The sequence below is a fragment of the Mus pahari genome, chromosome 2 (assembly GCF_900095145.1).
Source record: "Mus pahari chromosome 2, PAHARI_EIJ_v1.1, whole genome shotgun sequence".
NCBI classification, from domain to species: Eukaryota; Metazoa; Chordata; class Mammalia; order Rodentia; family Muridae; genus Mus; species Mus pahari.
Genome location: NC_034591.1, coordinates 73,101,572 through 73,118,866, shown reverse-complemented (window position 1 = coordinate 73,118,866; position 17,295 = coordinate 73,101,572). Strand labels below are relative to the sequence as shown.

The 17,295-nt window shown below is 45.6% G+C and overlaps 1 protein-coding gene across 1 annotated transcript in view; it reads left to right on the top strand.

Annotated features, from left to right (window-relative positions):
- Positions 1 to 17,295, top strand: part of Scrn1 (secernin 1) — a 58,300-nt gene that overhangs the window by 33,434 nt on the left and 7,571 nt on the right. The window contains exons 4-6 of the mRNA XM_021190028.2: positions 7,806 to 8,008; positions 10,504 to 10,698; positions 13,493 to 13,658. Of these exons, the coding sequence (XP_021045687.1) occupies positions 7,806 to 8,008; positions 10,504 to 10,698; positions 13,493 to 13,658 (564 nt within the window). The remainder of the gene's footprint in view (positions 1 to 7,805; positions 8,009 to 10,503; positions 10,699 to 13,492; positions 13,659 to 17,295) is intronic.

The window sequence follows — 17,295 nt, the reverse complement described above, 5'->3', positions numbered from 1 at the left end:
GGAAGGAGGGCGTGGCTTTCAGAGGGGAGTGGAAGGAGGGCGTGGCTTTCAGAGGGGAGTGGAAGGAGGGCGTGGCTTTCAGAGGGGAGTGGAAGAAGGGTGTGGCTTTCAGAGGGGAGTGGGAGGAGGGCGTGGCTTTCAGAGGGGAGTGGAAGGAGGGCGTGGCTTCCAGATGGGAGTGGATGGAAATACCAAGTAATGGTTGTTCTCTGTGCTAGGTTTCCTTGGGCTTTCAATATGAGGCCTATATTGGACAGCTTTAGAACTTCCTTCCCAAAGCTAATTTCTTAAGAAAAATAATTGAGGTTTAGACAATTTTTTTCCCCTAGAGGAAAATTGCACATTTACCCAGAAGCCCCTATGACCCAAGACTTCTTCCAACCCTGTGTAAATCTGCTAGGGACAGACCTTGGGAAGCGTTTCTGGGTCATTTTCTTTTGTTTTGTTGTTTTCTTTCCCTCCTTCCCTTCCTCCTTCCCTTCCTCCCAGATAGTGTTTTATTTTGTAACCCATTCCTCCCAGGCCCAGTACTGGTGATTTTCTTGTCTCAGCCTCGTGAGTGCTGAGATATTAGTCTGGGTAAAATAAGAATTGCGGGGGGTGGGGGGAGGCAGAAATAGCTTTTTCTGTTCAATGGTTTTTCTCTCCAACAAATAGAAAGCCATTTTTTTTTTGTTTTTTTGCAGCCCCCCCCCCATGTGTTGTTTCTTTTAATTAAACATCTCCATTTAGTAGAAACCCCGAAATGAAGAATCGGCCACAAAATCATCTCCAAGCCCCTCATCTATGGCTTGGTGATAGTTTTGCAGTTTGAGAATTAGGGAGTTGGCGGAAATCCTAATCCTAAAGGCTAACTTTTGAGTGTGGGCAGAGAGCACGTTTCCTCCCTGAGATTCTCCACCCTGTGAGCAGTGTAGCCTGCTCAGGACCAATGTGCTCTTCACTGTCTGCCGTGAAAAAGTTCATGACTGCAGAGACTGTGGTCTGCTTACAGGGAGGACAGCAAGCGGAACAACACCGATCCTTATAAAACAAAAACAAACAAAACAAAAAACCAAACAAGCCAAGAGAGTTATGTTTTAAACTTTAATATTAAAAGCTTTGCAAATAAATACATAATATCACACACACAATTTACTCAGACCAAACATCTATACAACCTAATGAACTTATATACCAGTGGTTCTGAAGCTTCGTAATGCTGAGACCCTTTGATACAGTTCCTCATGTTGTGATAACCCCCAGCCATAAAATTACTTTTGTTGCTGCTTCATAACTGTAATATTGCTTTTGTTATAAATTGTGATGTAAATACCTGATATGCAGGATACCCGAAAGGGTCGTTTGACCCCAAAGGGATGGAGACCCACAGGCTGAGAACTGCTGTTATATTGTTAGGATGAAGTTTGAATGAGGATATAAATCTGTTTTATTTTGGATCTGATTCTGCCATGAATTATTTTTCGTTTTGGTAATGGATCAGTAAGTAAAATATAAACAATACCGAAAGTGTAAAATTTAATGGGAAGGGTCACAGCATCCGTGTGAATGCCAATTTTAAGTGAACAGCACAAATCTAAGGACAACCGAAAGTGACAGAGAGAAAGCAGGGAGATCTGGGAAATGATGTCACAGACGTGGTACAAAATTCCAGAGCTAGCCCCTCACAGACACTGCAGGGTGTGAATTCCAGAGCTAGCCCCTGATAGACACTGGAGGATGTGAATTGCAGAGTTAGCATTCCATAGACCCCTGCCTGGGGCACTTGGGATGTTCAGGGGAGATGTGCTCCATGTGAGTCTACAGGACTGATGGGTAGGGACACAGAAGATGTATTTGGTGGATAATGATTGCTGTGAGAGTGATCAAGGTCTGCAATAATAACAAATGCAGGAGTAGATCATGGCTGACCTGAAGCCATTTAAGTTGACTTCTCCCCTGGCTCGCACACAGCCATTGCAATAAGAATGATATGGCAAAGCCTGTGACAAATCCTGGCCACTTCTTGGAAAGGCACACAGTCTGTACCTAGAGTAGACTTCTAAGTTCAGGGTCAAGTTCAAAAGTCTGGTCCCAGCTTTAAACTGGCTAAACCTAACCTTTCATACCAAGCAAGTCCTATGAGCGACTCCTGAGCCCCAGTGTTAATTGGGGAGCTGTAGATCAAAACCACAGCACTGCCCGTGGCAAGGTTCCCAAAGCATGGCCTTTCTCAGAAACACTGCCCAGGAGCCTACTAGGAAGGCAAGTTCAACGCCCCCCCCCCACATACACACTCACGCACACACACACTCACGCACACACACACTGTACACGGGGTTGACAGTCTACCCCAGCAAGGCAGGTGGAGCACACGGCCGAGAATACACGGCTGCACAGCTGGAGAACACCTTCCTCAGAGTGTTCCTCATGGCTCTTCCAGCTATTGCTGTGAGCAGCATCCTTTCTTGCGTTGTCCTTGCTTGTCCTCTGTGCTTGGCTGCCAGCTTCCTGGGCATCTTCTGGAAGAGTGGGCTATTTATATTTCACATGCAACTTCAAGTGTCTGCGAGACTGTGGCTGATTATTCAACGAATGTAGCTGCTCCCCATCTGCACGCTCTGGCCCTTTGTGCTCTCCATCCACACATCAGCATCCAAGAGAAGTAACTGAGTGACAGCCTCGGTTTGCCAGGCACTGCCTTCAGGGTAAAGGCATGATATTCATGTGCTTCTTAGAGGTGTGTAGGAATGTAAGCATTAAGCAACACTTGTTATAATTCATTCTTAGTGGTAAAAGCCAAGTTTTGTTTGTTCCCTTGCCTCTCTTCCTCCCTCCCTCCTTCTTCCTTCTTCCTTCCTTCCTTTCTTATGTATCTCTGAATAGTCCTCTTCCCAGAACCCACATCCCAAGAGGCATGTAAGCACACACACAGACACACATAGTCTTGCTTCTTGGTGACTACGGATCCAAGTACCAAGCTGCAGGCAGGAGCTAACATTAAAATAGGGGATCATTTTTTGTTGTTGTTGTTTTTTGGAAGTCAAAGCGTCTCTTACACCTGGAATCCATTAATCTAAGGTCTATTTGTCCTGATGATTCCTGTTGGCCTCCATCATGAGGAGGCCCAGGAGGCATGTGGGTCCCATTAATTAGACAGAGTATGCATGGAATACCTAATAATCAGCTGGGGTGGCAGCCCGAAATTGTGGCTTTCCCAACACCTGTGGTGTAAAGATGATGAAGGATTAGCAGCTAGCTCAAAATCCCCCAAGTTTTACCCCTGTTCTCCGAGTAGATGGGGTGCCAGCTGGCTCTGGAGAGCGCTGCATTCTGGCCATGCACTGCCCCTGCCCCTTACTTACACTCTGGTTACATCCTCTTCTTTTTCTGCAGACTCACCCCGCCTTCATTTCATGCGTCTGTGTGCATGCATGTGGAGGCCCATGGTTCGGAGTCTTCCTTCCTGTATCACTTTGCTCCCTCATCCCTTCAGGGAGGGTCTCTCAGCAAGATCCAGAGCTTTCTGGTAGAGCTTCCCTTACCAGCCAGCTTGCTCTGGGTGTTCCTCTGCCTTTGAATTCCCAGGGAGCTGGAATCAATAGGTGAACACCCAGCATTACATGGTGTCTGAACCCTGGTCCTCTGAGCCATCATCCCGCACACTGACGTTTCCTGCTTCTTGTTGAGTTTGGCACTGGCACTAAACTTGGCCAGTCTCATTGCTTCAGAGCCTCTTGTCACTCTAAACACGACCCACCTCCTCGTGTCAGAGATCTCAGAAGATCTTGAAAGAAAGTTGAGGAAAAGCTGGAAAGGTGGTGTTTTTTGTTTTTTGGGTTTTTTTTTTTTTTTTTTGGTAGGTTCTTAGTGAACATGGGAGCTTGCAGGTGTTGGGAAAGGGAAGCACGGGTACAGTTAAAGTCATTATTTCCCTAACTCTCTCGGGAAACTGGCTTTATATGTGCTATTTCATTTAACACTCATAACAAGCTAAAGAGCTAGGTTTTCTAATTCCTTACAGTAGGAGCAAACTGGAGATTAGGGAAGTTAAGTGGCTTGCCCAAGACCCCAGGGCTAGAAGGTGGCTGAACTCAGAACACCAGGTAGTACTTCTCTCCAGATTAGATCATACTCTACTTCTTCCAGTGAGACAGAACACTGAGACGGAAAGAAGTCAAAAGGTCTCAAACACCCTCTTCTCTGTCAGAAGGTGAAATGACAGCAGATTCAGTTTTAGACTGAGTTGGCGTTTGTTCCTGACACAGGAACCCGGGCAGCCTTCACTCTGGAGAGCAGAAAGCTCCCAGCAGACAAGAGTGGAGCACTGGTTTTATAGAGTGGAGATGGAGGAACAGAATAACGTGGGGAAGAAAAAAAGAAACCCATTAGTATTAGATGACTTTGGGTGACTTCTCTGGGAGAGGTACAGCTACAGGGATGTCCTTATGCTGACTCAGGCAGACTAGGATCTATTGCTCATTAAAGAGGGGGTAAGAGTGGAATATCACTGTCCCCAAAAGTGCCAGTGATGGGATCTTTAGCACATGCAACTCCAGTTTGGTCTGGACTGACCAGCTGAGCCAATAGGATCTCAATACAAAACAACGACCTTCCATAAAATTTAAAGTCCAAGTCCACACAGCACGCAACATCCACTTATCATGTTTCTTAATCTGTGTGGAATGCTGTAACAAAGTCATAACATCCTGGGAGGTTTGAATGACAGATATGTTGTATTTCAGTTCTAGAGGCTTGGAAGTTCGAGATCACGGTGACAACAGGTCCCATCTGAGGTACAGAAGGCCAGACCTTTTGTGTCTCTTTGCTGAGGACCCTGATCTCATCCCAGACTCCACTGCCATGGCCTAACCACTTCCCAAAGCTCTAATTGCCCCAAACAGGAGAAGTGACTTCAGCACTTGAAGACAGGCACAAACTTTCTGTTCTATCATCCTGAGTCCGACCCTTGCTAAAGGCTGAGAATCTTCTAAATGTCCAAAAGACTAAAAACCAGAGGGACCGTGAAGATGTGTTGGTAGGAAGGGGTAGGGTAATTTGCACGAAGAACAGTGTCCCTGAGAGCGAAGTCCTCTAGGGGTGGTCTATCAATTACTTTCATTATTTGCTCCAGAATAGCAATGGTTTGCTAAACTCAATCCAGTTTGGGGTGTAAAGGGGAGCCCCTTCTAATCTACAGAGTTGTAGGTACAGCAAACCTCAATAGGCAGATTTCTAAACCAAAGTGTGGGTTCTGTCTAACGAGGTCTTTCAGGCCCTGAGCCTCATTTCTTTCCTCTCATAAAACCAAGAATTGAATTCAGGAATGTCTAACTCTCAGAGCCAGAACAACTTGGTCGAAGCACTTTGGAAGGATGTAGATGGTTGAATGAGACTAGCTTGGGTCCTTCCAACTCATCTCTGTCCTGGTCTGTATTAGGTAGGCTAAGGCACAACCACTAAGTCAACTTAGGCACTGGGTCAGTAACACGCTCTTTTCATTTGGAAAATGTGCATCGAACCCATCCGGAGGTGAGGATGGATGGGACAGCTTGAAAACGTGCCTTAGGATGCTGAGTGGTGTCCTCCCGTCCAGTGACTTGGGATTCATCTGTACCTCTTGAGCTTAGGAGGAGTGGGTGAAGTTCGTGTCCTCATCTATCTTGTATTGTGCAGTGGGCAATCCTATCCTCATCCCATGGCCAGGAGGCCAGGTGGGATTGGTCATGTGGGTTAAAGGCATAGATAGCATTTAACCCGTGGGGCTGATCTGAGGATCAGTGAAGTCAGATTCCTACCTGCATTTTAGGATGGAGGAAAGGTACCCGGTACAGAACCTGGGTGGGATTCCAGCAGCCTGGACATCAGCCATGTGCACTAGAACCTGCAGAACAGGAATTCTCCAAAGATCATTACACCAGCCACTGTTGCATGCTCCTGAAGTATGCTCCTGTGGGTCATATTTTACCCTGCAGACGCCTGGGGTCACATGAGGCATTGTGACCAAAGACCCTGGAAAAGACTTTGTTCCAAATCTTTGAGATGTTCCTTCATGTAGATTCCAGTGAGAATGTTCTATTCATGCCAGAGGGAGAAAGTGCTGCCTCTGAGAGAGGGAATTCTCAGACGACAGTTTGAGGCCCAGCTACCCTATTTGTGAATTCCAAGGCTCAGGATTTTCTCTTATTACTCCTTTAAGGCTCAACATTGTAGATTATGGCTCTGCAATCAATCTTCCTAAATAAGCTTAAAAGGAGCCCTGTTAAGTGAATTGGTATACGATGCTCTGACCATGAACATAAGCCAATTACAGGGCTCAGTCTACAGCTTGCAGTTGGATTATCCTTTCTTCCCCATGACAGCACAGTGGGACATGCCTTAAGACATTCAATGGAGAGATTTTAAATAGTCATTACTTCTCAAGTCATGAATTTATTAAGGACAGGTTACGTCTCTACCTGAATAGCTCTGTCACCTGCTCTAAGAGGTGAGCGCCTATGAGCCGAATAGTAGTCCAACTGAATAAATGAACCACATGCATCTCATGGGCCGTTTTCTGTCTCCTCAGCTTGACAAGGAGCTGGTAGTGTGTGCTCATTGCCAGTATGAGGACAAACAGCTATAAAGGTCACATGACTAAGGTCATATTGCCATCAAGTAGCACAACGGGAGCTGGAGCTAGGGCCCATGCTCTCCGAGTTTCTGGGCCACAGCATTCCACCTGCTGCAGGTGATTGTTTACTAGCGTGGCTCCACCATTAGGGGTTTGTGTCTTCATGCTTATTATCTTGTAACACCCTGGTGACCTTGAAATGTTTTATAGATGGTATAAAGCATCTATTATGCAAGCTGTCCAAGGTCACTCCGAAGGAAGTGTCTGTACTCTCCTTCACAGGCTGATTCACTGATAGGGCTGGGGAAAGAAGATGTCTGGCTCACTTTAGATGGAATCTATGTTCTTTTGATAGTTGATGCTGTAAAGAACATCAGTTGATACAGCCTGACATGTAGGAGGAAGGTATGTAAGAAAAGAACAAGTCATATATAACCTGTTCCTAGTGAGATCTCTGAGCAAATTATATGCCCAGAGGACAATGACTGGCAGCCAAACACTTAGAACCAGTTTTCTCAGTCTACTATAGGATGCTGCAATAAGACATCTTAAATGGGATTGTTAATAGGAATGTATTGTGCATAGTTTTTGAAATAAGGAAGTCCAAGGTCAAGGTAGCAGTATTTAATGTCTAATGTGGATGCATTCTGATTCATACACAGCACCTATTTACCGTGTCCTCCAATGGTTAAAGGAGGCAAGGCAGCTCTCCGAGGAGGTCTCTTTTATAGAGGACACTATTGGCACTCATGACGGTACCACTACCATGACTTCATCATCTCCCGGCAGACCCACACTGCCTTCTCATTGGTGCTAGGTTTTTAACATGAACTTCGAAGAGACGCAAATAGGCTATAACAGTACCCAAAATACCCACCATAGAGTAATCGTTGATCCAAGCTAGGGAGATTTCCCACTTCTTAGGCAGTAGTCAGGAGAAAGCAGGGCAGTTGTACGGGACATAGGGTCAGCCAAGAGCAAGAAGGGACTGACCTTCCAGTACAGAGAGTGTAGTCACTGGCCCCTGATATTTCTATTCTTATGAAAGACAATCAAATCTAAAGACAGTAGAACACACTTCTACAGTTTTTAATTGGATGTGTTAAGAGAGGCATTCTGAGTTCAAGTTCTATTAAGTAGTTCATATATTGGTCTGAATATTTAACATGTTTGTGGCCTGAAATGACAGAGGTATACTTATGATTTCCTTCAGGCTTGGCTTAGAACGAGGGACAACAGCTAAAGAAGCCTTAGACATCATTGTTTCCTTATTGGATGAGCACGGACAAGGTGGAAATTATTATGAAGATGCACACTCCTGCCATAGCTTCCAAAGTGCATATCTGCTGGTGGATCGCAATGAAGCCTGGGTGCTGGAGACCGTAGGGAAGTATTGGGCTGCTGAGAGAATCACAGGTGAGGGGGTACAGGATAAAGACTTTTGGTGATAGAACATGCTGAAGTCATGCTGGTCAGACATGCTGGGCTGGCCCAGAAGAGCTGTGGAGCTGTGGTAATCCTCTATGCATCCCCCTTCAGGCTTAGGAATGCCTTTCACTTCCAGGTACCTGCTTGCAGAGGTGTATCTGGACTCTCCTGAAGGGATATCAAGACTCAGAAAGTGCACATCTAATTCTTTACTTTTCCTGTTTGCTTTTTTGACTTATCTAGTTTTGACTATAAACCATGACTACGGGTTAGGCAAGAGAATGAGGTGTCTTGGATCATAGTAAGTCAACCTTGTCACTCCTGGCTCCGCAGATGCTTAAGCTTAGACTCAGCCTCTAAAACAGGAACTTGGGTCTGTGAGCACTACTGAGTGCCACTGGGTGCCACCCAGGTCACACGTCTGAGACTCCATCCCTAGGAGGGCATCATGGACTTGGCCATCTACATGAGAAGTGCCCCTCCGGTTCATACTTCTTCTTGTTTCTGGTTCAGGGCTGAGACAGTGTACCACTACTGTAGAGCTCTCCCTCAGATTCCCATTGGGATAGAGTCCTAGAACTGGCTAATGGGCTCCTGAAAGTCCTACATAACTCCAAAGAAAACTGGTCATTGGCAGTCCCCTTGCATTCCTTTTGACAAGATGATAAATACACACTGTGTGCATCAACATTTGCGCTTACCAAATTCGAGTTACTTCAGCTAGTAGGTCAACTCTTGTCCTTTTCTTGAGCCTCTACACCACGGCATACTTTTGTTCAGCTGAGTTTATTATGAAGTCTTTACCAGTTAATTATGGAAGATATTAGGTCTGCAATCTGTTTGCTACTCCAGTTTTTAGATAAGCAGAACCAAATCAGACCTTAGCCAGATCCTGATAGTCACTGGGAGTCAAACCTGGTCTTGTGCACAGGTTCCAGTGACAGAGGCTCCCCATGATTAGCAAGTGTTCTGTGCACAAAGTTATCCTGCTGAGAACAAGAGGGTAGACCAGTTCTCTGTGTGCATGGAGACTGTGTCTTCTCATTCTCGCAGGAAGTGGAACAGGCTAGCAGAGCCACCAGCGAGTTTTCCTACCTCCATGGTGTGCCCAGCATATTTCTCAGGACCTGTGCATGATTCCTGGAGATCTTAGAGCATTTGCAGAACAAAAGGTTTCCCCTCCCACCCCCAGACCTCCCTCCCCTACAGGAACTTAAAACTCCTTTACACAAACCTCCCTAAGAAAAAGCAACGCTATCAAATGGCTCTCTTGGGAAAGTGGATGGGCTATGCTTCAAAGTAGTCCAATTGCTTTTAAGTAGAATCTAAGACTTTTTGATCTGTAGCTACATTCAGAAGCACAGCTTCCTTCAAAGCATCGCTTATAAAGGTCCATCTCTACAAAATGAGTGTTGTTTTTCACTAAACATTTTTTTTTTCCGAACAGCCATTTTTTTCCCCCTCATCGGTTTCATGTTCTCTGACCCCAGCAGCACTAGACTGATGGCGATGGGAGTTATTGAACTCTGTCCTCTCGGTTCTGATTCTTAAAAACAAAAAACAAGTGTGTACTATAAACTAGCCTCTAGGAAAATAACCTCGGTGGAGTTCTCAAGACCATTTCTTTCTTTGAATAGTTTAGCATAAATGGTCTCAATATCACTGTTTTTTTGTTTGTTTGTTTGTTTGTTGTTTTTTGGGGGGGATCATAACTGTTTTCTGTTGCTTAATTAGAATTTTACATTAGTGATACCCTTTGGGAAAAAAAGAGCCTGTCATTCAGGAGTGCATAGTTTGGAGGTATAAATCATCAAATCAAGGAATCCTGGGAAACACTCCAGCTGACCTGGCTTCAAGGCACCCGGATTCAGGCTGTAAGGGTTCTACTGTGGTGGGATTCAGGCAGACAGAGCTCTAAGGCAGCCTCTTCTTCCTTTCTCACTTCATTCTCTGAGAATTTGGAAGCTCAGCACACTCCCTGGGGGCAGCCTCTGTGAACAGTCCTTTGATTTAGCAATGGTGACCCATCCTCTGCAGTCTAGACAGCACCTTGAAGCTTAGAGACTAAGTCACCCTTCATCTGTCTGGGTGTGTGGGGGTGGGGGTGGCAGAAGTGTTCTTCCAGGTAAGAGAGAGTGTTCCTGGGGAGAAGGATCCTGTGAATGTTGTGGAGTAGCCCCATAGAGGAGCCAGACATAGACCTTGAGCCTCCTGAGAAGTCCTTCCAAAGACCTGTTCAGTTTCCCTGTAACCATGCATACTTGGGGCTTATTCAGTCAGAATGAAAGGCCTTGAGTGTTTCATTTTGTTTGTGAACTTAAGATCAGTCAATCTGACATCCATCTAAGCTGTAATAACGTCCGATGGAGATAGGCTGAACCTTTCAGGATCAAGGATTTTGTGTTTCTCTCTTCAGAAATGGAACCGACTCCTCCCTGGAGTCTTGGGTTCCTTCCACTAACCACGCATCGAACTCTTTGCAGAGGGAGTGAGGTGCATTTGCAATCATCTTTCCCTCACTACTAAGCTGGATGAAGAGCACCCAGAACTCAGGACTTACGCTCAGAGTCAAGGCTGGTGGACGGGAGAGGATGAATTCAATTTTGCCCAGGTTTTCTCTCCAGCCGATGACCATTTGGACTGCTGTGCTGGCAAAGACAGCTTAGAAAAGCAAGAAGGTAAGTTACCCTGCTCCAAACTTTGGAGGGTGGACCAGTAAGAGAGGTAGACAATAAGCCTTGCGTGGTAAACACAGAGTTGTACCTCACATCCCTGGTGAGTTTACATGCAGCTTCTACAACATATAGGAACCTGTGTGGGTTTCTTGTTTCCACTGATGCTGAACACTGCTGTTATCATGTGATCCTTTGTGATACTTACTGGAGTCCTCCCTATAACTCCAGAAACTTAGAAGAACCCCTCTTCTTCTACTATGCCTGCAGGATAAGCCTTCTACTCATTTGCGATCCTCTCATTGTGCCTGAGTATTACTTTCTTCCATGAACTTCTGCACTGGACTGTTGATCTGAGTTCTCTCTATAACCTGTTTGTAGCAAACAGCAATGCCACGCATTACTAAATTCTGATTAAGAATCCATATTTAGATAAATATACTAAACGAATGGCTCCTTGTTTATATGCATGAATAGATACCACCACCCCCCAGGCCAATAATGGTCACATTTCCTATTTGCTAGTTCTACATATATATCTGTCAATCAAACTTGATCATTTAGAACTGATGGCTGCAACTCTAGCAGCGACTTCTTTTGTAAATAAAGTTTTGTTGGAAAATAGTCATACCATGCTAGTCAGTTTTCTTATCACTGTAATAAAATTCCTAAGATAAAAATATTTATCAGGAGAAAAAGTTTACTTTGAGTTACAGATTCAGACATTTTTGAATCAGTTGCTCTGCTGCTTTTGGGTCTGAAATGGGGACAGGCATCATGGCAGCTGAAGCACGTTGAGGAAGCCATTTACCCCATGGTGTCCAGGAAGCAGTAGGAATGAGGCAGAGTCCCAGTATCTCCTCAGGGTCACACCCCCAACGAGCCCATCTTCCTTATATTATTAGGCCCTCCACAGTAGTAACATAGCCTGAGGACCAAACCTTCAACGTGACATTTGGAGGACGTGCCAGGTTCAAACCACAGCACGAATCCGTTTCACTGTGAACTGCTTATGGCCACCTTTGGTCTATAATGGTGAAGCTGAGAAGCTGCTGTGGGAAGAGTGTAGTGGAGAACACACTGTCCAAGGCTTAAAATATCTTCTATCTGGTTCTTTACGAAAATGTTTTCTGACCCTTGATGTAGATGGAATAGTGTTTTGGGACTTTTGCCTATAGCAAAGCCAACCAAAGAAATCAATAAGCAGCCAAAAAACCCCAAGCAAATAAACAATAAAACACAAAAGCTTGTTATATAGAATGGTGTGGAAGTATACATGTTCAAGTGGGAACTTCATGAAAAAGTTATAAATGTTTTAAGCTAAAACAAAACTAGTGATGAAATGATTTTCTCTGCTCAAACATCAATCCTAAATCGGCACAGGTTAGCAGGAAGCAGAGGGTGGAGCGCCTGTTATAACTCCAGGAGGCGACACTCGCGCAGTCCAGACTGGGAAACTGTGGGGGTGGGGGGAGGTGAAAGGGGCAGGGGCGGGGATTGAAGCAAAGGGCAGAAATAAAAGGCAAATGAGAGAAATATTGCCAACGTGTTAGAGACGAGTTCAGTATGATAGTAACTTGTGAGACAGGAAGTTGGGACACAGGGTAGGTGAAGATATAAAAAAAATTGCTAATATTTTGTGTAAAATGTAAACAGAGATTTGCAGAGAGGATGTGCATCACAGTGAGGAATCCTCTCCCTGTTTGACTCCTTCTTTGTGCACATAGACTAAGAGTGGGGTTGTGAGCTTGCATGCTTGTTTTTGGTACTCCAGGGACTGGTTTTGAGTAACAGTGACTTTATTGAAAATTGGACTCCACCCAAGGCTGGCCAGCTGCTTCGCCACACAGCTACCATGTTTCGTTTGTTTTCTTTTCTTTTCTTTTCTTTTTTTTTTTTTTTTTTTTTTGAGAAAGGTATTCTTGTAGCTCAGGCTGGCCTCAGATAAGTGTCCCCCTGCTTCAGCCTCCCAAATGAAGGAATTATAGGCATGAATGACCACATTCAGCCTCAAGACTGTTTAATAGAACATAACCAGAGGAGAACCTGTCGGAATGGGATTATGTCAAGGACATAATCCACTCGTGTGAACTTACAATGAGGAGTCCCGAAGACTGAGTTCTCTAGGTGCTGCCGTGTGTGGTTCACACTAGAGAGTGGTCCTTCTTCAGTCAGTGCACATACCCCGAATGGCAAGCAGACACGAGGGTGAGAATGTAGAGGGCCACATCCAGGTTTCGAACAGTTTCATGTTTGTGTCTGTTCAGTTATTGCACGAGCTGAGGTAGAGGTAAAGTTGTAAAAAAGAGATCTGAATGAACATGGCTTAAGGAAACGGAAGCCATTGCTTTCCCATATCAGCATCTGTGTGGCAAGAGACAGTTCAGGGCTGAGGACTTTCTGCTCAACCCTGGGCTGCAGCTTCGGAACCACTTGTTGGCCTCTCCCAGCCAGCAGGAAGGCAGAAGGAAAAAGTGAAGGACAGAACATGGACTTGCCCAGAGATGTGCACACACCATTTCTGCTCATCTCCCAATGGCCAGAGTTTATCACGTGGCCAGCCAAGCCTGGTTGCCAGAGCAACTGGGAATTGCCTTCAGTAGTTAAGAAGTTATAGTCTCAGGTATGATTTCAGGAGATTTATTGGTAAAAAGTGACAAGAAGTGAATCAGTTATGGTTGGCAGTCTTCACAGTTATATATGATCATATCCTCTCTCTCTCTCTCTCTCTCTCTCTCTCTCTCTCTCTCTCTCTCTCTCTCTCTCTCTCTCTCTCTCTCTCTCTCTCTCTCTCTCTCAGAAAGCATCACTGTGCAGACAATGATTAACATCTTACGAGACAAAGCCAGTGGCGTTTGCATAGATTCTGAGTCTTTCCTCACCACAGCCAGTATAGTGTCTGTCCTGCCTCAGAACAGAAGTTCACCATGCATCCACTACTTCACTGGGACCCCAGATCCTTCCAGGTATGTCTAAAACATATCATATAGGCAGTAAGTACACGCCCCCGACCATGCCCTTCCCTTGGATACTTACGTGACATTTCTCAGTTCTTAGCTTGGGATGCTTGGCTGAAACCACATAACGTTCATTCCAGTAATGGAACCCAGTAGATCATGGGCCAAGCATTGGGTTATAGGTGAAGATGCAAAGGCACATAAAACATAGTAAGAGGCAGTTACAGGGATGTCCAAGGTTTACAAAAAGTCAGTTCTTGTGAGTTCCTGGGCAAAATGGTCCAGGGAGGATACAAATGGAAGCACCTGCCACTTTTTTGACATTGTATTTGGGGAGCTGCTTTTTGCCCACTTCAGCAGGGAGGCAGTACTTCCCAGTACTGCAGGCACATCCTAGGACAGCCAGGATTGGAATCCTCTCTCTACCACCTCGCCTTGTGTAAGTACTTTGTAACTGACTTTTGTAGTTACAATGGGATAACCCTGCTCCTGTCTTTGTGTTGTTAAGAAGACAAAACAAGACCAACTAATAATTCATAATAGGATTAGCAATTACTTATAAAGAGTATCTTTTTGTGCCAGGCAGACAGCAGCCCTTCTCCCTGGCAGCATCCAGGCACGCAGTCACAGGTCATGTCCCTTAGAACCAAGCAGCCAGAGGTTTCTAACCCTGCACATCCAGGCCAGTCTGAAAAATACAGATGCCTTGACCCAAACCTCCCCACCAGAATGTGGGAGGTGAATCCTGGCAGCATCATCCCTGGAAAACTTTCAGGCGACTCTCTAGTGTTTCCAGGTTAGTGGAATCTCTGAGCACTGTTTGACTGGCCGTTGTTAAGCTGTTAGATTTGCTCCTGAAGAGCCCACTGTTATTAATTTCCAGGTCTTTTGTGGCCAAAACATTTTCCTCCTACAGTGTCAGGAATATGAAGCAACGGCTGGGCCTTCCTCCTTTCCTAGACACTGTTTCAGATGGCTAAAGCACCTCTTTGACCATTTAGCTTGATTTTTAAACTATTATTGACACCAGTAGAGAGTTCTGACAATGCACAGTATAAGTAGCTCTTTTCCAGCCCACTGATAAATTGCCAGGCACTTACTACATATGAAATATTGTGCTTGTTGCGTAATTAAGGATGGCGTGTGTGCATGGAAAAGGTTGGTAAAGATGAGGTGCTGAGGGTCAGAACCTCACTGGGGAAGAAAGTAAGCCCTAGACGCGGTGGAAAGGTGGGATTCAGTAGGCACAAAACCCAAAATAACGTTCTAAGTAGGCATGGCCTTTCCTCCCCTCCCCTCTCCTCCCTTTCCCTTACCCTCCCTTCTCTCTCTTCCCTCCTTTCCTTCCCCCCCCTTCCTTTCCCTTCCCTACCGTCCTCTCCCTCCTCTTGCCTCGTCCCTTTCCTCCTCTGCTCTTTCCTAGCCCTCCTCTTCCCTTTCCTGTCCACCAGTCTCCACATCACGGGCCTGAAGCACCTGAACTGGCTGGGTGTGCAGCTTCCTGCACATGAGGCTGGTGATTAGGCTTCTGTCCGTCCTCCCTGACCTCCTACTCACCATGCCCAGCTGTCCTCACAGTCCTGCTGCTGGTCCTCCCCGGTGTCTTTCATGCTGCATATTCCTGGCACCCTCTGTGGATGATCCTCCCCGACTCCATCTGCTCAGTCTTGATTTTTATCTCTACCTTCCTCCATGTCTTGGCCTAGCAGATCCCGTTCTTCACACCTCTTTGCATCAAGCCCCCTCCTCTAGGCTAAGACTTGCCTGCCAAGGGCTCCGTAGGCCTACAGGAGCAGTGAGAGTTCTGTTTCAGTCTGGAGTGTTCTGCCAAGGTAGACAGATATTGTTCTTTAAGGAAACCAGAGTTTTTCAACTAGTGGGTCTGACTGGACTACGCTCCATTGCCCTGTCTGGAGATCCTACACTAACTTAGCTTAGGCTATGAGACGTGTCCTCACCAGAACTCTCAGAGAAAAGAATACAATCGGTTGAAGCAGGCCACTTAATCCAATAATGGAAATGAATTGTGAAATTGCCTTCTGGTACTAAATGGAAACTTGAAAGTAGTTTTAAAAGAAAATTATTCATGGTTAAATTAATTGGAAAGACCTTGTAGAAGATTACAGTCCTTTGAGAAGACGGTTCAGTTTTGTCTTGTGTGGTGAAATGGGCCATGTCGCTCTCCGTGACTCAGAACTGCAGTTAGCTCTCATTCTGTGCCTCTCTGTAATTGGGCATGCTGAACATTCTGTCTTTTGTCAGCAGGCAGTGTAATTACCTGCCCCTGGGTTTTTTCAGTTAATAAATTAGGGTGATCTCAGCTGACTTATGCTACTATTGAAATGTAGAGCTGTCTCAAGATGCTCGTTTCTGAGCAGTAGACTCTGATTATGATATACAAATTGCCCCACCTAGTCCATATCATGATCCACGTGCAGGCTCTGCATGCTTGGGTACTTCTTTAGCATGTCCCACACATTAATTTATAGATCTTGGAAAGCTGGCTTTCACATCTATCTCTTCCCTTCATCCCTCCATCCTTCCATCCCTTCATCCCTCTGTCCCTCCATCTCTCCATTCCTTCATCCCTCCATCCTCTGTGCCACCTCCTCACCATGGAAATTTGAGAGTGAAAGAAAATGCATTTGAGTGCTTGAGGGAAAGAAGACAAAGGTCTTTTAATCATGTTTACTGAGGAGACAAATTCTACCGGATTACTACTCTGTCGAGTTAGCAGGCACCTCTCTTCTGACAGAGTGGGTCTGGCTGGCTTTGGGGAATGGGTTCTGACCCAACAGGAGCCATTTCCTGAGAAAGTACTACTTGTTGATTCTCCATGGCTTGGAGGGAAAGAATGTTTAGAGAGGAACCTTGGTTCTTTCAAACTGTCGAGGAAAGAGTTTTAGGGTGTGGCTGCCAGAGTACTTGTGCTCATCTCTGCCAGCCCATGTGCTGGGACATCTTTGGGGGTTCTAAATTGGCTAAAGAGAGAGTGATCACACCACAGAAATGGACAAGCATCACTAATCAGAGCTAATTTCTCAGATAGGAAGTATAGTTGTCAGGGCGGGACAGCAACGAGAGGCCCTTGCATGCAGGCAAACCTACACAGGTCAAGTTATAGTATGAGGAAGCCGACAGGGAGGAGAAGATAGAGCCAATGTTAACTGGAGAGATCACACTGAGAGGTAGAAGGAACAGCGTCCCTCATGGATTGGCTCAGATTGTACCGTCTGGGTAACTGTCAACTGCACAGGGTACCTATTTGTTCCTAGAGCAAGTCAGTACAAGCCTTTGGTGCACAGGGCACATCAGCGTAGATCTACATGGGCTAGAGGGCCAAATAGCACCCGTGCCCTGTTCAGTTTCATTCTCAGTCCTTCCTATGCCAGTCCCTTCCTCTTTCCTTCTTCCACTTCTGACCTTCCAAAAGCCTCCAAGCTACTGGCTCTAGACCACTGTCTGCAGGGCTGTCCTGTGCTCCATAAGTGATGTTCTTCCCAGTGGTCCTATACAGTGCCCCTTCCTGGTGCTCCTCCCATACAATGTCCCTTTCCAGTGCTCCTGCACATTGTTCCTGTACAGTCCTCTTTCCCAGTGCTCCTGTACAGTGCTCTTCCTCAGTGCTCCTGTACAGTGCTCTTTC